General features: G+C 32.9%; 3 protein-coding genes across 3 annotated transcripts; 1 reads left to right on the forward strand and 2 right to left on the reverse strand.

The window, feature by feature from the left end:
- Nucleotides 1-5,412: 5,412 nt before the first annotated feature.
- Nucleotides 5,413-7,600, forward strand: LOC137821947 (uncharacterized). The gene is made up of 2 exons (XM_068626765.1): nucleotides 5,413-6,392; nucleotides 6,770-7,600. The coding sequence occupies exons 1-2, from the start codon at nucleotides 5,723-5,725 to the stop codon at nucleotides 7,372-7,374; spliced, it is 1,275 nt and encodes a 424-aa protein (XP_068482866.1). The 5' UTR covers nucleotides 5,413-5,722; the 3' UTR covers nucleotides 7,375-7,600.
- Nucleotides 7,601-10,029: 2,429 nt separating this feature from the next.
- Nucleotides 10,030-14,440, reverse strand: LOC137822560 (pentatricopeptide repeat-containing protein At4g08210). The gene is made up of 3 exons (XM_068627465.1): nucleotides 11,753-14,440; nucleotides 10,591-10,742; nucleotides 10,030-10,483 (listed from the first exon to the last, which is right to left on the reverse strand). The coding sequence occupies exon 1, from the start codon at nucleotides 14,183-14,185 to the stop codon at nucleotides 12,107-12,109; it is 2,079 nt and encodes a 692-aa protein (XP_068483566.1). The 5' UTR covers nucleotides 14,186-14,440; the 3' UTR covers nucleotides 10,030-10,483; nucleotides 10,591-10,742; nucleotides 11,753-12,106.
- Nucleotides 14,441-15,621: 1,181 nt separating this feature from the next.
- LOC137820076 (ubiquitin-fold modifier 1) lies at nucleotides 15,622-18,362 on the reverse strand. Its single transcript, XM_068623860.1, has 4 exons — nucleotides 18,160-18,362; nucleotides 17,969-18,066; nucleotides 16,308-16,340; nucleotides 15,622-15,755 (listed from the first exon to the last, which is right to left on the reverse strand). The coding sequence occupies exons 1-4, from the start codon at nucleotides 18,225-18,227 to the stop codon at nucleotides 15,691-15,693; spliced, it is 264 nt and encodes an 87-aa protein (XP_068479961.1). The 5' UTR covers nucleotides 18,228-18,362; the 3' UTR covers nucleotides 15,622-15,690.
- Between the last annotated feature and the right edge of the window lie 3,583 nt (nucleotides 18,363-21,945).

Genomic DNA, 21,945 nt, shown 5'->3' on the forward strand with positions numbered 1-21,945 from the left:
CTAAACTTTTGCACCATTATAGCTCAAAATTGGTTGCGCTAAATTTCCCTTGAGCAACAACATTAACAATAATGAAGACAATATAACCTAGTATTATGGCAATATCATATCACGGTCAATAGGTTATAAAGTATAGAATAACAAATGTTTACTTCAAAAACGTTTTATTGGTACATGGAAAACTACATTAATTGTTGGAGTAATGTATGCGTTAAGATAATCTTATTTAGTTTTCGTATTTAATTTTTTCATTATATTACTTCACTTCAACCTATTTAAAACATGCATATCTTTTTAACTAATTATCTCAAATTTGACATAAATGGTTACTAAATACTATAACCTGTGAAGTTCGGATACTGTGAAAAAGGCGTCGTCGGTATTTTCGATACACCGCAGACACGACACACGGCGGAAGCGTGTCCGACACGGTGTTGGACGCTTTTTATTGGGTCGGAAACGACCCTCTTTCTGGATACACTGGACGTTTCCCTCCTTGGACCCGCCAGAAAAACTTGAAAAAAAAAATGTCGTTAAGTGTTTTAAATACCTCTTCTCTTCCACACTAAATCTCAAATAAAATCTAAACAAAATCTCAAACAAAATATTAAAATTTTCAAAAAGTAAAAGTTAAACATTATGTTTTTTTTTGTTTTTTTTCATATAACAAAATATATTACTACATTTTAATTTATATATAATCGTGTTTCGTGTCCTATAATTTTCAATTTAGTCGTATCTCCGTGTCATATTCGTGTTTTGGCTTGTTAGACTATAACATTCTCTATATTTGTTAAAAAATACAGTAAGAATAATTTTCATTTTACAAATATGACTATGAATTTATGTTACGCAATCATACATAATTATAAAATTAATCAGTAATCACATAATTAGTTATTTTAGTAAAGTAATGTAATTTTTTTCCATTATTCAAATAGATGATAGCAGTTTAGTATCCTCCATGTTAGTCTTAGAATATTTTACTTAACAAAACATAATTTTTTGTATAAAACAAAATCAAACATGAAGCAATCTTTAAACTTAAGCTCTGAAATTTGAAGTTTGAACCACTGAGTGGCCCCATCAATGAAATACCCTACTATATAGTTTTGCTATATCTGGTGATTCGATTGTCTGTGGAGAGGACAATAACAATCAAATCGCTGCTTCCCACAGATTTATGATCTGTCTGTTTTTCAAGGTCCTTTTATTGTCCTTCTCTGTTCATCACATCAAATTTCGTGCTCACCATTGGAAAAGTTATGGCATACAACATTCTTACTCCACCACACATCTTAACCATTAATTTCTCCTTACCCTTTTCTAATTCTTTAGCCAATGGATGTGATGTTTTGCTCCTGTAGGCTACAGAAGCACACAACAAATGTTTTTTTTACCTTTGTGAGCTTTTTCACTTTCTCTGATGACCAAAGACCTTTTTAAATTAAACATTTTTTTGTACTACCATGTCTTGGCCTTCTCCATTCAGTTTTTAGTTTTTCTGTTTAAAAAATGTTAGTGCACTTTAACTGACACACCCATCTCATGTGTTAATTTAAAATTTGAAACACACTTGGTGCCTCGTATTTGTAATCTGTAATTTATGTTCTTACGCAAGACCTAAGTTACACATGAGAAAGTTGTTATCTTAATGTCTTTCTAAAAGAAGCAAAAATTAAATTATGTATGTAACATATGCTAAACTGTGCTGTCAAAACGGACCAGAGAATTGAACTGGTATCTTATTCCGTTAGTGTATATATTTAAAATGAAGCACTCTTAATTATAAATATTTTCAAATTTCTAACCCCAACTATTTTTTTCAATGTCTTTACAAATTAAAAGAATTACTAATTTTAGATATTGAATTACTCAATTATAATTAATAATTCAAACTTAATTTACAAGTACTCATAATTTAAATTGTAGTGTTATTGGATATTTTTCCAATTCAAACAATACAATACAATATAAAATTATAATTATATTCACATATATATATATATATATCATTACAAGAAAATAATTAAATAATAATCAAATTTAGAAATAAAAAATAATTAGTCACTATATTGACTAAATTAGATAGAAATTAAAATATTATTGATATCTAAAGTGGATTCTATTATTAATAAAAATTTATAAAATGATTTTTAAATTGCATCTAAATTAGATAACAAGGTTTTAGCCACTTTAAATTCTAAATTAGTCTCTAAAAGACTAATAGAGACTAATTTAGAATATAAAGTAGTTAGTAACTTAAACCTTGGTTGGTAATGGTTAGATATCAATTTATAAACTACTTTGTAAAAAAAAATTTAATAATAGAAACTACTTTAGATACCAATAATTTTTTTAGTTTATAAAATGATTTCTAATTTAGTCAATATAGTAACTAATTATTTTGGTATCTAAAATTAGTTTCTATTTAATGATTTTCTTGTAGTGTATATTGCAAAAAATAAAATAAATATAAGAAGAAATAGTTGAATTGTGTTTTAAAAACTTTTTTGTAAGTATTGTATGATATTAAATAGTTAGATGATAAGTTTAATATTAGTAAAATGAATCGACAAAGATTTTCACAAACTTATCTCGACAGACTTCACCTTAATTTAGTTGCTGGAAAATAACAAAGTAATGTACAAAAACAGGGATAAAAAAAGATTTATGCATTATTTTTATACTTGTTTATCTGATATTGCATACTACATCAATTTCTTGACCAATCATTTAAGTTTCACAAGACAGACAATTGTGACAAAGTACAAATCGAGTAATCTTTCGGATCACAACCATCTTGGCTCACCTCGTTTAAGGTTTCTTTCAACAAGCCACCTTTAACTTAAGACAAATAAAATGTCTTTGTGATCAACAAATCACTGGCTTTTCCAACTAAAGAGAGTTTACTTTTTCTGATAATTATATTGGTAATATTTTTCTCTTAGTTTGCTATGCAAACACAAATAATGTTCTTCTAGTAAGCTTTTTGTGACACATAATATGTTAACAATGTTTCAATACTTTGCAACGAGTACTCTCAACTTCTTATTGAAAGGTAATTTTATATAGGCACAAGAAGAAAGTAGTTGTTACAATCCCTTTTTTGTCCGGTTGTTGAGTAACTTTAACTCTTTTGTTCGTCTTCCTTGCCTTTGATGAGATTTTGATTAAAAGATGCATTAATGCAAAATTAAATGTTCTTCTTCTTCGTTTTCTTTGTGCCATATTAGCTTGATGTACTTATCTTTTTTTGGACATAGTACCTTTAATTGAATATATGTAAAGTGCAGTACAAACTAGATAGTTTTTTTCAGTGTTGGCGCTAGGGAGTTGATGAGGCAAAGTAACTTTTAGCTCTTCTTCTAAGAGATAATTTCTTGTGACTCAATGGATCTTCTTGGTTAAGAAGGGACTAGACATTTTTTGCAATCATAGAATAAGCGTATCGATATTTGTGAACTACGAGGATAACTTAAATCTATGCGCACGCATATAAATGTCTTATCAGGCGTAAAATAAGACTGCACAATATTATATTGTTTATTAGACGAAACATTTGTGTCATTAGATGATTATATTTGAATAGAGTATTCATTTTACAGAATGTACATAATCATATTTTATATTTTATTTTAAGCACTTAATAAAAAAATAATAGATGTTGGACTTTTATTCATAGAACATATATTTTATTTTAATAATAAAGGGTTGAGAGATAAGTCTCTTTTTATATGTTGTGTTCACAAATTATAAAAATGTCAACCATCCTACTAAATTCAAAGTGGTTTAATATACGCACACCTTTTACCATTTTATTTGTAAATCACAATATAACGGAATAGTAAAATATTTCAAAGTTGATTGCTAAAGTTTTCGAATTTCGATTTAAGAATTTCTTAGTAGAAAAAAAATTATTTTAACATAAATTTTACAAACATATTTTTTGAAATTGGAAAAGTTATAAATAGTAATGTTATTTGTAAAGCTGTATTTAATTTTAAAATATATTTGTAAAGCTCATTAAAATAGTGATGTTATTAGAACTGTTATGAAATTTTCATATTCAAACTATAAGTATGTTTTTGCGCCAAGACGCCTTTTGCCATACAATACGAGTTATAAGTATGTTTATACATAGCCAAGTTCTAGTTGGAATGGTACAATTAGGGTTAAAAAGAATAACTTTTTTCAAAGTTTTTGGGGAAATTACTGATTTTTATGTTAATTAAAGTAAGCGGCTTTATTCCATAGCATATGGGGTTGCATGATTTTGAGGCAGAAAGGGAATCAAATGAGCAGCTTTTCCCTATATAAGAGGTGCCATTATGGGGTAATTAGTGGAATACCTTGCAAATGGTGCAATGCGTTTAGCCCGAAAAAGTCCACCTTCTTGGGCATCAAGTAACGACAAAACCTAATTAATTATCAACTCTCTCCCCATAAACTTGTGCTGGGTTCGGGTACAGAAGGAACAGTTGCTACTCTTGAATGCATTTTCTAGCTGTGATGCGTAAATGACTTTTGTCCTATTCACTGATATTAATCAGTTATCTACTAGTTGATCTGTTGAGATATGGTCTGTGTCAGCGGTTATGGGAGATTGATTTAGCCAGGGTTTGTGTCTCAGACACTAAACTAACATTTTCCGAGGACAAAATCTTCACTCAATTATATTCCAATCATGTTGTGAAAGGGTTTCAGAAAGCTCATAAACCATGAGAGTTTCAACTTCCAAATACCGATGTGTTCAAGAATTGTGTTAGAACTCCAATTACTCCTACTCACAAATGACTGACGGAAAGAAATGTATAGGTTAGAAAACTGGCAAGTGACAACCTAGTGTTTGCACCCACTTCAATGATACATTGCATTATTTTCTTAATTTTAGCAACCGCATGATCTACTTCCTATTGAAACATGATGTTCTGCTGGATAAAATAATGGAATGGAATATAAGCCTTTTGCTGAGTACCTCCACCAAACAACAGAAAAATGGAAATGAACATGCAATTCTGCCAATGTTATTTTAAGTTTTCTGGGGGGTTTAGTTTTCAGGGGGGACCATTATATCATCAAATAATACAAATGTAAATTTCCTAGAATTTTCATCTGATGAATGGTTTGTGTTTCATATCTTTTTGCACTCATGACTGGAGCCAAGTCATGAGTACTCTCAGCAGGGACATTGGAAGCTGATAGCCCAAAAGGAAACAGAAATGTGGTCCATTTGCTTCAGAAGTATAGATAGGTTAATTAAACTGAATTTTTGGTGGCAGCAATTTAAAGTGTCCATTAAAGACTAAGCTATATATGATTTACATTAAGCATGAAATCCAAGTACTTTAGTCCCCGTGGGAATTAGGCAGTAAAGATGGTGAGTTATGATATTCACAAAATGTTTTCATACAGAAGACAGACACAACATAAAAAGGCGGGGGGACCCGTTGGCCAATAAACCCTTTACTTTCCCACTATTTAGATAAAAAATGACTCTTCAATCTAGAAAAATCAACGGTGAGAGATGCTCACCATAAAGTCATATATCTCCCCACGGGAAGAGCCATAGGTTCCTCAAAGCTTTCCACCTTAAGAGCCCACTTAACACTTCCATGTTCCAACTCCTAAATGACTCAAATTCAGAATCCTGTTCTACTTCCAACCCTGTTCTAAAAGCCATCATTTGGTATAAGCTGAACAAACTTCCATCCTTTCTACAATGAGCAAACCCAAAACCCAAAGAAAACCAACCATTGCCAAACATGTCAGCCAAGACCAAAACCAAGAGCTACAGAAAACAGAAAAACAACCTTCATGGGTGGTAAGAGGCCTATTGGCTTGTAGGAATGTCCAAATCCAGCAACAGCACCAGCAGCAGAAGGAAGCAAAACCACCTCCAGAAGCGAAAGAGCATCAACATAGGAAAAAACAGGAACAGAGAAAGCTGCAAGAGGAACGAGTCCCGGAAGATAACAGCAAGAAGTGCAAGAAGATGAAGTGCTCAGGTTCGCTTTGTAACAACACCAAAATCACGGCAAAGCCTGACACATCAACCCCGGATATCCACAAGAAAAGGTTGTTTCTAAATGGATGCAACAGCAACGATGCTTCCAGCAGATCCATGAAAGCTCCTCTTACTGAACACAATGGAACCGTCTCAGCCTCTTCTTCTTCATTGTCAGCATCTTCCACTTCTTCTGGCGCTGGCTCTTTCAGGGGAATGCCATTCAGGAGACTTTCCGGCTGTTATGAGTGTAGAATGGTAGTAGATCCAGTTCTAGGCTTCACTAAAGACCCTTCTCTCAGGAGTAGCATTTGTTCTTGCCCCGACTGTGGCGAGATCATGAAAGCTGAAAGCTTGGAGCATCACCAGGCAGTCAAACATGCAGGTATCGTATAATGTGCTGTACTTTAAGTTTCATTAGAAGAAAATAAGCTTTTCCCTTCATTTTATTGAAATTTTCAGTGTGTTTGGTCTCACATGTATACGAATTTTAGAAGCTAAAAGGTATAGTTTCTACATTGTAATTCAAAAACGGATATTCATAAGTTAATTTTAATTTAGTTTGCTTTATTTCCTTGTTTTCTTTAAGAGAAATTAATCCAGACATCTCTGATATGATGTGTGCTTATTTATATAAACATCATAATTGACACGTTGATGTGTTTGTCACTTTATCATCTATGATTTTAATGATGACACCAATGTACCATGACTTAACTACATGTTTTACCATCTTCTTTTTCTTCCCGTTACCAATTTCAGTTTCTGAACTGGGTCCAGAAGACACCAGCAAGAACATAGTTGAGATCATATTCCACTCCAGCTGGCTGAAGAAGCAATCTCCAGTGTGCAAAATAGACCGCATCCTCAAGGTCCACAACACCCAGAAAACCATTACCAGATTCGAAGAGTACAGAGACTCCATAAAAGCTAAGGCCACGAAACTCCCGAAGAAGCACCCACGTTGCATAGCAGATGGCAACGAGCTACTGAGGTTTCATTGCACCTCCTTCGCGTGTTCTCTAGGCCTAAACGGGTCCTCCAACTTGTGCAACTCGATACCACAGTGCAACGTTTGCAGCATAATCAAGCACGGGTTCAAGGTTACCGGAGGAACCGGTATCTTGACAACGGCAACGAGTGGGAAGGCTCACGACAAGGCGTGTGTGGATGAGATTGAGGAGAAGAGGGCAATGCTGGTTTGTCGGGTGATAGCAGGAAGGGTGAAGAAGAATGCAGAAGGCGGCATGGAGGAGTATGATTCAGTTGCAGGGGCTGTTGGAGCCTATTCCAATTTGGATGAGTTGGTTGTGTTCAACCCAAGAGCTATTTTGCCTTGCTTTGTTGTAATCTACAGTGGCTTTTGATGATCATAACTTCCTTTCATATATCACTTCCTTTGTTTTGTTAGTTTTTTTCAAGTTCTAGCATCATCTAGTTGATTATTTTGTTGATGCTTTGGGGGGAGTAAGATCATTTTTGTATGTGTTGGTTGGTATCACTGACTCTCCAATCCATGCCAGATTTAATCAACGACTGTATATTACTATAACAATTATATATTAACCGCATAATAAGCCTTCATTGTCTCTACATTTAGCTAACGTAAGACTTTTGTCTCATTTATTGTTTTTATATTTCACAAGACTGTTAAACAAGTGACTTTCCTTTATCCATTCAATGCATACACAGACAGAACCTATCAATCTTACACGCGCCATCAACTTTGCTTTACTTATCAGATTAATAATTTGATTCCATCAAAACTACTTTTTTTCTGAAACACTCAAATGGGAAATCTAAGTAGAAAGATATCCTACTTAAATTTAAATTTTTGTTTGTTTCTTCTACACGTTTTAAACTATTTTTCCCATGATTATATTTTTGTTAAATGTTTCTTGAGCATAATAGTAGATACTGATAAGTGAGAAAAAATCTCACTGTTTCTGTTTTTCAGTTTTTAACTTGGATGAGAAATTGATTTTTTTTTTAATAATCTCCTCATAGGATGAGGGGAGGTCAACGGTCTTCTATAGCCTCAACTCTCAATTTCTCCAACGATAATATAACAAACGGTCTGAAAATTGAAAAGAAAAAAAAAGACTTGAGACAATATGCTTGAAAGTCCCGAATTATTCTTGCGAACTTTACATAAAACGGTATCAGCATTCGTTATCTTTATATTTTTTTGTGAACTTTACGTAAAGGTAAGCAAGTAGAAAACATTTTATAATCAACCCGTTACTGCAAAAAGTTTACTCACATCTACGACTCTCATGTCTCATCTGTGACTTGTTTGGATGGGAGAGTACATTTGACAAAGAGAAAAATATAGATTTGATGTGAAAAAAAAGAGGGAAATGTGATCTTGTTTTGGATAAGAGAGAAACTAGAAATTAAAGGATAAGTTTATAAAAGTTGGTCTATAATTAATAAAATATTTTTTAATTAAAGAAATTTTAAATTTATATTTTTTTAAAATTAATTTAAAATTAAATATGATTAATTATTTGCAAAAAAAAATCATGTGTTATTAAAATATTATTCATATTATAAATGATTAGTAAACTCACTTAAAAAAATTCAATTATGTAACATTGTATATATGCATAAAAAAATTATATATATATTTTCGTAAAACAAAATAAAAATAAAAATATTATTATTAACTTTTTAATTTATGTTTATCTATTATTATTATTTATGAATTTTTTATTTTTAATATTATTATTATGTTATAGTAAATTATTATAATATAATCGATTATGTTATATAACATTATCAATTATATAAATGTTATAATTTTTATAATATAATCAGTTATTTTACATAGGTACAGAAATAAATTAAGGATAAATTTAATTTTTTAATATTTATTAGGTATATCTTTTCGACTTTATGTAGGGAACCATTTTTTTTATTATTCTTTCATAGATAAGCTACACATTAACAAAAACAAACGCACTTGTCTCTAACTTTTCTATCAGTTAAATAGTCTCACCGTATTCAAACTGTGAAAGCTCATAAACCCTTTTAGAGCAGAAAATAATGGTCAGGGTCAAAGGCCAGGTCTCTACTAAGAGAAAACAGGTCAATGCAACAATGAACACACTCCAGAGACAAAGGCACTTTAACAATAAAAATAACATAAAAACTTCGGCACTTGTTCTAATCGCTTCTTATTGGAACCACGTTTGTTTTGGCTTATTGTTTAATTGAAGTACTTGTTTTATCTTTTAAGTTGAATTCTATAACACTTCTTAATTCTTATAATAGCTTGATATACGAATAAACTTTTTGAAGTGAGTTATTATAGTATTGTTATTGAAGTTAATGGAGTGAAGTCCTTCACACAGACAAAGGCATGTAAGGAACATTATAAGGAATAAGACGAGGAGTAGAAACTCCCATGCCATAAAGTCCTCACACACGGTTTAATAAGGGTATCTCACGGTCGGGCGTGTGATCTAGATTTGTGTTTTTTATTACAGATGTAGATTTCAGCGGTGTAGTGCGTTTCCATGGAATCCGGAACAAGTTGACTCCTGTTTTGTACTCATTGTATTATGATTAAGATCGCATTGGCCTTTGTTACTCAAATTTAAGCAACTCGGCGTGGGCTTAACAATCACCTCTCCACCAATGTCAAGATAATTGTGAATATTATAACACAAATCACTAAAAACTGTTTTGTATGGCGCACTAAGCTTTGACAATTATCACAGGCTACGTTATGATGTACCTACATGGTCCATGTAACGCTTGTAGCTAAAGAAGTCTGATTCAGTTTGGTTTACTCACTATTGCAGAGTGACCAGTGACAACTCAGCTCTTCTTGATAGCAAACAAATATGGCGCGAAAAGTGTGGGCAGGAAAGCATTTTAGCGTGGTGTTTCGCGGTAATTTTTGCAGTGTTCCCTGGTTATTGGAAACTGTGAAGGAATCAACTTGACATGCCTGGTCAAGATCGAAACAAAAATAAAAGCTAGTAGTAGGAAGTCAGAAAAAAGTAAGAGTCGGGAGACAAAAGTGGATGAAATGATTGAGAAAGAAATAAACATGGCACGAGAATAAATTCCATAGTAGACTTCAAATATTAAAATCCATGTAAGCACTGTCACAATGTCACTGCCACTAGCATGCACTAGAGACTTTGCTCAGCAATGACTCGGCCTTATGCAGGAAGCTTACAGTGAGTGATGATGAGGAGGTGGGGTTCACCATTTTAATCTTCTCTTCTTCTAATGGGACCTACCCATGTCCCCAGTGTTAGCTAGTGGTAATGATGGGTCAGGTTCATATGGTTTGGACTGTACTCCTGCAGTTGTTGACTGGATTCCCAAGAACATTGCTCTACTAATTTAGGTGCCCCATCCTCTGTTCAAACTTGCAACTCATACCAAGCAGCCTCAACTCATCACGGAGGCTTGGAAAGACAAAATTGGTCCATGACATAGTTCCAATCAGGGCCAAGCCTAATACATAAAATGGAAACATGAATGACCTTCAAGTACAAAAAATGCAGTTAATGTAAAAATAGTAGTAAGAAAATTTGCGGCTTTAAAATTGTTACAAATCAAACCATTGAGCAGTATTTTATTTTTGCTTCCCTCGGACCAGGTAGTTAGAATCCGCTATCCCTCTGATCAAATAATCCAAAAAGTGGTAGACGTAGCTTGAGAGGTTCTTGTCCACCTCCAACATATTATCGCTGCTGCTTAGTGGTGTCTCAATCTGTTCTCACTCAGGCAATACGACAGAACGAGAAAAGCCAAAAAACAAATGAGAAAGTGATGATGTTAGTCCCCAGTGGCAGTTCCAAATTACAGAACGATTCATTTAAGATAAGTCAACTCCCAGCCAAATATATCTTCAACTTACTGTTCGGAGAGACAACCTAAAAACTTAAAAATTGTCATTAAATCCAGGGAATTATTGTACAGCATACTACATTTCTTTTTATCTATCTACTTTAGAAGATATTCCATATATTAAAAATTGTAATAAATTTTCCCGTTTATCTTATTTTTAACTTACTAATTGAAAAGAACAAGGAGTACACCTAAACCAGAGAGTCATGCCAAGCCATTTTCTTTGATAATCATTAATTCACTGTCATTATCACTCTTTTTTTGTCTTTATTATAATCATAATCTTAAATCTTGCTTAGAATTATTGAAGAGAAAATGAATTATTACACTCAAATTACAAATAAAATGAAAAATGTTTGCAACACACTATTAATCTATTCTATTAAAAAAGGGTCTCGTTTATAAATTAAATTGACTTTGTAGATAATTAACTAGTAATAAATCGGCAATCCATTCTCTAAATTCAACCCTCAGTAATAATATAGGCCAATCTTATCGTATACTGCACATGTCAAGCTCCTAAACCGTGCTAAAAGATAAGCTGAGACCTGAATCCTGATGATTTTGCAGAATTGATATAGCAAAAAGAAATTCAGAAAAGGTTTGTTTAATTGCAATTTTAGTGTAAAAATGTTATGTAAATTTTAAAACTACATAAAAAATGTAAGCGGTTGATCAAACATCTGTTTTTAACCAAATTTGAGTTCCTTAAATGAGTGCTTATTAGCAAATGTAAGCGGTTGATCAAATTAGTATATGGTATACAAAGTTAATCATGTTGTAGTTAATATAAAACTGAAATCAATTAATTAAAACTAAACATGATTAAAATTATAACGTATTAATGCTATTGAAAGTACACTTTGCATTTACCTTTTTAGTTTGTACCTTTGCTGGGGAAGGCAAACATTGAATGTGTGAAACCTCATGGCAATAGCAAGTATGCAAAAGCTTATCGGATTGAACTGCTGCATACGTTATACTTAATTTGATTCTTTGTTGTAGTATTTCTAGTATCTTCCATCCAAATGTCCTTTAAAATTTGACACTAACGTGCTTTTACCTTGTAACTGAACTGACAGTCACCATAACATACGACTCTTTCACCATACAAATTCCGGTCAAGTAACATTCCTTATAATTTAGAACAATCATTGAGTTGTCCGGAAATATATTACAAGGAATTAAGCTAGCTGAACCAAGCCGTTCACAACATAACCAGCTATCTCAGCTAAAGATCTCGATCCAGCTTTTTCCAGCTCCTTTTATACCTACTTTTTTGACAGCTTCTCGTACTTTGCTTACATTATCCCACATTCCAAGTGATGCATAAACATTTGACAGCATTATATACACAGAAGCATCTTCAGGTGAGGTAGCAAGAAGATGCTCAGCAACAATATTTGCAAGATGTCGATTCTTGTAATTTCCACAAGCACCAAGCAAGGAACACCATATGGTTTTGTCGGGCTTATATGGCATGTCATTAATCAAGTTTATTGCTTCTTTAAAACGTCCTGCTTGAGCAAATATATCAACCATACAATTGTAATGTTCAGGGCATGGTGTCAATCCATGCTTTGTTTCAGTAGACTTAAATATAGTCCATGCCTCTTCTACTAGGCCTGCATGTCTACATGCAGACAGAACACCTATAATGGTGAGCTCATTTGGCTTTGTACCTGACTCAATCATCTTATGCAGAAGATTAATTGCCTTGTCTTCTCTTCCATTTTGTGCACATCCCACAATAATACCAGTCCAACTCAAGGTATCTACTTCCGAAAGACAATTAAACAAAGCTAAGGCATCCTCAATCTCACCACATTTTGCATACATATCAGTAAGAGCAGTTGTAATAACTCGCTCTGATTCATATCCCTTCTTAAGACAAAAAGAATGAATTTGTTTGCCAGTTGGAAGCGATGCCAAACTTGAAGAAACTTTCAGAACAATTGAAAGGACAAAATGATCAATCTCAAGATCCAAATGAACCATATCCATGAAGAGGGAAAAAGCTAGTGTAGCTAGACCAAATCTAGCACAACCAACAATCAAACTAGACCAAGCCACAACATCTTTATATGGCAACCTTTCAAACAATTTCAATGCATTGTTAATATTGCCCTGTTTCACATATAGATCAATGAAAATGCTTCCAATAACATAGTCTAACTCATAGCCACCAGTGATGACCAATCCATGCACTTGAGATGCCAACCTCAAGTTTTCAAACTCGATGCAGACCTTTAAAGCAACACTAAAGGTATAGGGATCAAACTGTGCACCAGAATGATGCATATGAGCAATCATACTGAGAGCTTTCCACCAATCTCCATTGGCAACAAACCCTGAAAGCATGGAATTCCATACTGCCAAGCTTTCTGCAAGAGGAGATTTGTTATCAAATATATTCATTGCATCATTCAATAGCTTGCAATTCGAATACATATCAATCAATGCTGATATGCAATAAAAGCTACACTCAAACCCTGACTTGATAATGCAACAATGAATCTGTCTCCCCGCGGTTAACTTGCCAAGTAGACTACACGCTTTGAGGGCACATGGGAATGTGAATGCATCAAGTTTAAGGCCCTTCATATGCATCATAGAAACAAATTGCAATGCCTGGAAGCTAGAAGTATCTGCAAGACCAGCAATGATGCTGTTCCAAGACACAAGGTCTGGTTCTGGCATTTGATCAAACAGATCCAACGCATCCTTCATCAAACCCTGTTTGGCATGCCCTAGAATGAGAGTGTTCCATGAAGTAGAATTTTTACACGGCATGTCATAGAAAACTCGATTTGCATCACCCAACCTTCTACATTTGACGTACATGTCCATGAGGGCATTCATCAGAACAGTGTCATACTCTAACCTAGCCTGATATACACGTCGGTGAACCAACTTGCCCAATTCAACATCACCAGCGACTCCACATGCCTTGAGAACCGCTGAGTACAAGAACTGATTGGGTTGCACTGTTTTAGATTCCAGCATGTGGTTGTAGAGTGTGAGAGCATCTTGGGGTCTCCCGGAATTGGTGAATGCAGAGACCATCGTTGTGTAAGAAATTATGTTCCTGTGAGGCATATCGTCGAAAAGGGTTCGTGCATCGTCGAATTGGGAGCATTTTGCATAGACAGAGATAATGTTATTTAGGAGAAAAACGTGACTGAAAAGACCAAGTTTTATTATATGGGAATGAAGTGATTTAGCATGTTTGATAGCTTGAAACCGCCCACAACAGCGTAAAGCTAACTGGATTTGGTTCAAATCCATTGCTAACCCATTGTGCATCGAATTGCCAGTTTTCGCTATTTTGAAACTATTTTTTTTAACAGCTAAGGATTTTGTGAAGAATGGTAGAATAATTCCCAGATTGAAAATAGTGTGAATATCAACATATTTTGCTCAAATGTTGGATTCTAAGGAGTGATCAAACGTTTTTGCGCGTGTTGTATAGTTTGCACTATTAAAGACTAATATTTTCGGGATTGACAGTCTCGTTTTCTTCTCCTAATAAAAAAAAAACTAAGAAGGTGGCTCGTATTCTTGTATTGCTCATACTAATCTTTCTTTCTTATGGTTTAAATAAGTTACTGGTATTGCTTTGAATTAAAAATATTACAAATTGACCAGTATAAAAATAAACATTAGACAAAAAAAAGTATTGTCTAAATTTTATTTATCCCACTTTTTACTTCGCTAAATAATTAAATCATACACACTTACTAAATATAATTAATTATTATTATTATTATTTTTAATATTTCCTCCAAACAATTCTTTTCAATTAATTCTTTTTTATAATTTTTTTTCCCAAAAAATTTCTATTCATGTTATTTAACTTAATAAATCAAAAGGAAAAAAAGAAGTAAAAAACGACTCAGAATTCGATTCCCCCATAACAGAATTCCAATTGGTTTTCGGTACCACCAAATTAATCCAATGTCAGAATTTGCCTCCCAAAAATCAAATTCTGACTTAAGACCAAAAGAATGCTACATGTGTAAGTGTTATGTATAGTGTGCCATACGGAAAAAAAAACATGTCAAAAAAAAAATTCTAAAATTTGACGATTAGCAGCACATGTACGAAAGAAAACGACAATTCCTCCCAGTCCCCCTTCCTCTGCATTCTGGTAAGAGGTACATATAGACATAAGTCTATGTTAATTTTTCTAACTCAGGGTACCATGATTCCTTTGCACTCACTTTCACTTGGTATAGCTTCATCATACAATATGAATAGCCAGTAAAGGAAATTTCATAGACCCTGGATTGCAAAGCGTGGCTATTCAACAGTGGTACAACAACAACTGAGTTTAAAAAGGTAATGTATTTAATAACCACATTTCACTAGTGCATGCCCCACATCAAATAATAAAAAATATCTTCAACTTCAATATATTTTGAAGATAATCTCCTCATCATCAGTAGTCTTAAATTTAGTAACATGCTTTCCTTAATATAGATTTATTTATGAAACAGGTATCTGAAAAGCAACACAATCAGCGAGAGACACGCACTGCCTCAAAATCGATGGTATTGCACGATACGGACATCATTTATCTCAATTTTGACATCTTTGCTAAGCTTTCATCGGGGAAAGGGTGGCGCTTGGAAGTTGTCTAAAGGTAATGGGCGGACCAAAACTGACAGAACTATAATTTCCCCAAAATTTATATTTTTACATAAAAAAGAAAAGACTTCATGATACCTTTAATCTCAATATTATGAAATCAGTAACAACGGCTTTTATTGATAATTATGAAGCTACAACAGTCAGACACCCCCGTTACATTAGGCACCAACCCTATCACGCGGAATCAGGCGCAATTCTGAACCATGCTTAAGGAAGACATTGCCTGAATAAATCAATATATAAGCAAGTCAATGAAACATACCAAACTACCATAAACCTATATATAATATAATTTTATTCAATGTTTTGTTATTGGTGTAACCTTTCTATAGGAACCCATGATTGCAACTACAAAAAAATGCGAATTAAGAAATCTCAACACAACCATTTCATGTATATAATTAAATTTAATCATAATAATACCATCACCAGAGTGATTGCAAAAAGTACTTTATTTTTTTAAGGACTTTTACATAAATAGAAATTGACACTGACAAAAACTACTTTTTAATTAAAAGTAATTTCTCTGTTTTTTCAACTTCCCGCTTTTTAAATAAGTTTATCCAAATATGTTAAAGATCATAAGTGATTATTTTATTTAAAAAACATTTTTTCTATAAAAAAGTTTTAACAAACAGACCCATTGTTTTATTTGTCCTTGTACAGTAACTTCTTAAGAAGAAAATTGTAGAGGTAAAACAGTATTTGTAGGAAAATATGAAGATTCTTCAAAAACAGTGGAAAGTTAAAGACAGATGATAAAGCATTGCGTTACCTGCGCTCTGCTGGGGATTTATGCCGACACCATCTGCATGCATTCGAAGTAAGGAATATGAGTGGCAAATTTAAGATGAATATTACTAGAACAAGATAGGCTAACAAAGTGAAAGGTTTACAGCAAACAAAAATACTCTTAAATTCGTAGTTCTTCATTCATTTGATTAATGCAACAAGTTAGTTAGAAAAATCCTCCTTAATGAACAGTATTACACTTTTAGTAATGCAACAACAAATGCCAAAACAGTCCCAACATATGATGGGCTCACCAAGTCAATTCAAATAACTAATTTGTCAACAAGCCCAATTAAACCTCAATCAATTGAACTTTTTAGCTTTTGAAGATTCAAAGATCAAATATCTTGTCAATATGTAGCCACAGTGAATCACGTTAAATTTGAATATGTTTACCTCCAACTTAACCAGTAGAGAATATAATAAAACCTAAAGACTACACTATTCAATCAATTCTAATTCAAATAAACAGCAAAAAAAATAAAATAAAGGGGTTATTAATTAAATTCCAACCCCAAAAGTTAAAATATTACGTAGATTACAAAATTACCCAGTAAGATCACAAATTTCAAAGGGTCTATTAGTTACAAAATGCCCTAATAACTTTAATAAGTCTAAAGGAAAGAATGGGAAACAACTTCAAATATGTGCCAAACTATAAGCCAGACACCACTTAGCCTGCGAAGGAGACAACCCTCGAGTGAAGAAAAAGGTACGAAATGAGGCCAATATTTTGGAGCTGAGATGTAGAAAGTTTTCATTAATCTAATAACCATAGCATTTTCAGCTGCATTCAAAAGGCGGTCTCATTCAGTAAATACATCATTGTCTTCAAAGTGGCAACCATTGTTGATTTAGTATCTAAAACTTTGCATGTATGCAATAATTTATTTCTCAACTTTGTCAACTTAAAGACAAATGAGTCTTCTTTAATGAAGTTGACCGAGTTTGAGGATTAAATTTGTCATAAAATAAACAGAATCGGGGATTACATTATTATTATATAATAAAAATTCAAGGTTCAAATCAACACGAATTACCATTTTCCAGATTAAAATTGTATATTTAGTTAGGTTTGTATACAGTACAAGTTGTCTCCAAATCTATAAATTTCATAACAAATCAGTTCTTCCCTCATGCAGTCGACCAAATTAGAGGACTGTATTTGCCATAACATTGGTAGATTAGGGAACAAAGTTACACACACAAAAATTTCCAAGGGCTAAATGAACATGGGTTGCATTGTTTAAAGACAAAATTGTGTTTTGTATCGTATAAATTGTTCTCTCTTTTTTACTTTGTTTCATATATATTTTTTAATACAAATCAACTGAAAAGAAAAAATTAAGTACATAGAATGTGCAAACACTTACAAAATAATCACCAAAATAAACAGTACTTTTCTTAATAAAAAAACAGGTGCAAGTGTGGCAAAGTTTTTTAATTCCCCAAAGGCTGAAAAAGCTATAAGGAAGGAAAAACAATTAGCGAAAGGCATCTACCATGTATTCAAATTTTCACACCCACACAACCATAACACGATTTTCAATTTACATGAAACCCTAAATATCCTAAAACTAGAAACATCGATATCACTGACTAATCCAAAAAAAAAAATCGATCTGACTCAAGATAATTAATTACCGTTGGTGATGATAGCGCTGGTCTGGGGCGGGACTTTGAATTCTTCCGCGGCGAATTTGAGAACTGCGGTAAAAGGTGCAGCCTCTGGAACACTAAACCTGAAAGAAACAAAGAAAATCGAGATTAGGGAAAAAAGAAATTTAGGGAAAATGTTGAGAATTGAGAATTGAATGAGACATATAGATATATACACTTTGAAGGGTAGCTTTGGATCGGAGGTCAGTGTGACTTTGAAGGAAACCTTTCCACCACCGGCCATTTTCCCACTTCCGACGATCTCCTAAATTCCCCTGTACCAACAACACGCTCCTGCACCCTTTTGATATTCTTCAGCGTACTTCTCACGCACTTGTCGTTTCCCTTAAAACGACGTACTAAGGCTGAACGGTGAAGGGAGCCGTATTCTTAAAAAAAAACCTTTTTTAATATTTTTTTTACAATTATTACATTTTCAATTACTCCTTTTCATATAGTTCGTTAAATTTGTAGGGGAATTTTTTTTTTTTTTACATTTTATGAATATTTTTAGAAAATAAATTTAAATTTGCATGAGTAATTTTATTTTCAATAAAGATAGCTTGCAAATACAATTTCTTTTGTTTTTCTTTATAATCAAATTGTCCTTTTTTTCTTAAATTAACAAATTTTGTAACAATTAATGATCATTATTTATTTTAATATTTACATATTTTAAATATTTTTCTATTTGTGGGACATAAATATTATCAATGGTATTGTTTTTGAATGAGATTAGAATCAAGAGAACGATTGAACCATTTCTCGTTCGGTTGGTCTGATGCTACTCTCGCTCTTTCACTCTTCCTTCCCTTAAATTTCGGACTCGAATTGTACCTGCAAAAGGCACTCCAACAATCAAGTTAGACTTTAATACTCGACACTCAGCATTTAATATTATATGATTGCGTACCTGATCCTTTGAGATCTGTTATAAATATTGTGGACCCTTTGTCGTCAATGGACCTACTAAAAGAAGATTAAAAAATGTTGGATCATTAATCATTTTTGTTGTTCATCTTGTCGATCAATCTGAACCGAAAACCATATTAGAGTCTCGATCGTGCAGACTCTACGTAAATAAATATTAAAAATCTCAATACATTTTACCATATATAAATTTATAAGTAATTATAATGTACTTTTCAATTTAACGTTTAAAATCATTTTCCAACTTTATACTGTGATTATAATTTACTTTTCAATATAACATTTAAAATAATTTTCCAACTTTATACAGAGATTATAATGTACTTTTCAATTATATGTTTTTGTATTAATATATCCATTCCACGAAATATTTAAAAGCTAATAACTGTAATGTATAGATATTTATAAAAAGAATGAAAGAAAATGCTTAATTTATATATTCTTGTATTTGTATATTTAAAACATCTAATCGGTAGAAAAACATTTCAGTAGCAATTTGCAAATACCTATCCATTTGCCATTACGTATATTATTAATTGTTGATACAAAAAAAAGTAGCTTATTGAGTAAAACTAAATAAAAAAAATTAATAGAATAATTAATTGAAATGATAATTTGATTTATGAGTTATAAAATTGAGGAAAGTGTATAGTTATGAAAAAGGTACATATACAAATTATATTACTGTTGAAAACATAGATACAAAATGATTATACTGTTATGGACTAAGTTAAGGGCCCAAACCCAATTAGCTAGGGCGCCATGTGGTAAGTTCGGATATATTTACGGCTGCTTCTTCCTGCACCTAGTATAGTATGTTCTTGCAGCACCCCAATAAATATTTTAATTCCAAAAAAAAATGTTCTTTTGTAAGTTAAAAAGTAAAAAGTTTTGGTTGTGGAGGCATTGCGGAACTCTTAGGCTTTGTTTGGATTAGGGAGTGGAAATGAGGGAGTGGATTTGAGATGATTTGAAGAGAAAGTGTAAAGAAAGTTAGGGTGTTTGGATTAAGGTAAAGAGAGGAGAAAGTGTAGGGAAAGTTTATAAAAGTTTGTGAGTGATGTGATGGATGTGATTGAAATTGTATTTTTTTTAATTGATAAAAATGTAACTTTACACATTTGCCCTTATATTTAAAAATTGATAAAAAAATTATTTTGATTGATTATTTGTGAATTACATTTTTTTTTAAATTAAAAATATTTTTTTGACAATTGAAACATTATTTTCGATACCGTGTTCGAGCTAACTTCGGAAAATTATAAATTATATAAATTTTTTTGATCATATTTATGATTGATAAACATTATTGAGAACAAAGTTGTAATTGTGAATTATTTATTTTTCAATTATAGTTGTATGCAATTAAAAGATTATTTCCGGTATGGAACAAATTATTTCTGATAATGTGTTGGATGTATAATTCGATAAAGGATTATTTTTTTAAGAAATAAATATTAATGTGTATTAATGCAGTATGTTAGTTTATTAAAGCAAAATTCATTGATAAATTTTGTGCATAATAATAATGATTCAGAAAATCATATGAATGATACAATGAAATATGTTTCATTCAAAATAGTCATGGAAGTCCTTAATTTGTTTAGGGATTCGTGTCATAAATAAGATTACAGATTCGAAAAGAAAAACACATGCATAATAAAATACAACCAAATTTTTACGTAGTTTAGGGATTTGTAGTCATTATCTTGACCAGCTTTCTCATTCTTCGCTCAAGAGGCAGGCCAAAGAGTTGTTTTACTGCATTAGGATAACCACACAAGAAGTCGTAACAATTATCCAACAAATCTTCATCTTGTATGTTCATCTCCACTAACATTTCCCAGATATCAGATTCAGAGTACTGGAAAGTCGATGTACGACGAAGTGTGCGCGTGTGTTCACGAAATATGGAGTTTCGTTCTTCTTCTGCAACAACATGGCGTCTGTTATATTGCAGATTTTCTTCCGTAGCATTAGCCACTCGTTGTGATGACAAAGCGACAACCTCAGATGAAATGGCTTGTCGCTCAGCAATATGACATAACCTATCTGACTGATCACTACCCCTCCCAAGGATATCAGTTAATCCTTCAAACCTTGTGTTAAGCCTTTCCAGTTGCAGATCAATGACGTCTACCATAGGGGCTTTTCTTTTTGAGCCTCTAGAAGAAGAAGTACCACCTGATGGCTGAGATGACTGAGGTGGCACCAATGGGGGTGTCAAATTAGGGCTAGGGCTGTATGAATCAACATTAGGATCAACTGAGCGAGGAGTTTCACATTGAGTAGCATCCAATCCTGGCTCCTCTGGGATGTCCTCCATATTGTGATCATTAAGATCTACATTAAAATGATGAGACTGAGTTCGACTTGAGGACTGCAATGCTGTTCTTCCACCGTGGCCAGTAGCACGATCAAGCCCCCATAAGTCTTCCATCAACTTGTAGTGCCTGATGGGATTAACACGCCATTTTGCGGCCGATGGCTTTGCCTGTTCATTAATGAAAAGAAATACACTCATAATCATAATTAGTGGTTAATGTATGCGATAAGTGAACATCAAGTTGAATACGTTACCTTTATCAACGAATCCCACACTTCATCCTCGGCCTCGAAAATTTTCGTGCTTGGATTCCAAGCAAAACCACTCAGTCCACTAAATAGATCATGGATCTCACGCCATTTGTCCTTAAGGCTTTTCTACCTGTTCTTCCCATTATTTTTTGTAATCCCTACCAATCCAGTCTGATGTAAGGATTTAACAATGTTTGTGTAACCCTGCGTCGTCCAACTACCATCAATGCGGTTACCCATAGATGCCTCATCGATCATGGCATTCAACAATCGGAAATCTATGTCGGTAGTCCATTTTTTGTGTTCACGGACAGCTGCAGATGACTCTGAAGCAATACCCTTCCCGTGATCCATGATAAAACCTAATAAAAAAGGTTAAACTTTTGCAATAACATAAATAGTTTCATACGTAAATATTAATAAAGGTGGAATGTCAACATTAAACCATGAAATTG

The sequence above is a fragment of the Phaseolus vulgaris genome, chromosome 9 (genome assembly GCF_000499845.2).
Source record: "Phaseolus vulgaris cultivar G19833 chromosome 9, P. vulgaris v2.0, whole genome shotgun sequence".
NCBI classification, from domain to species: Eukaryota; Viridiplantae; Streptophyta; class Magnoliopsida; order Fabales; family Fabaceae; genus Phaseolus; species Phaseolus vulgaris.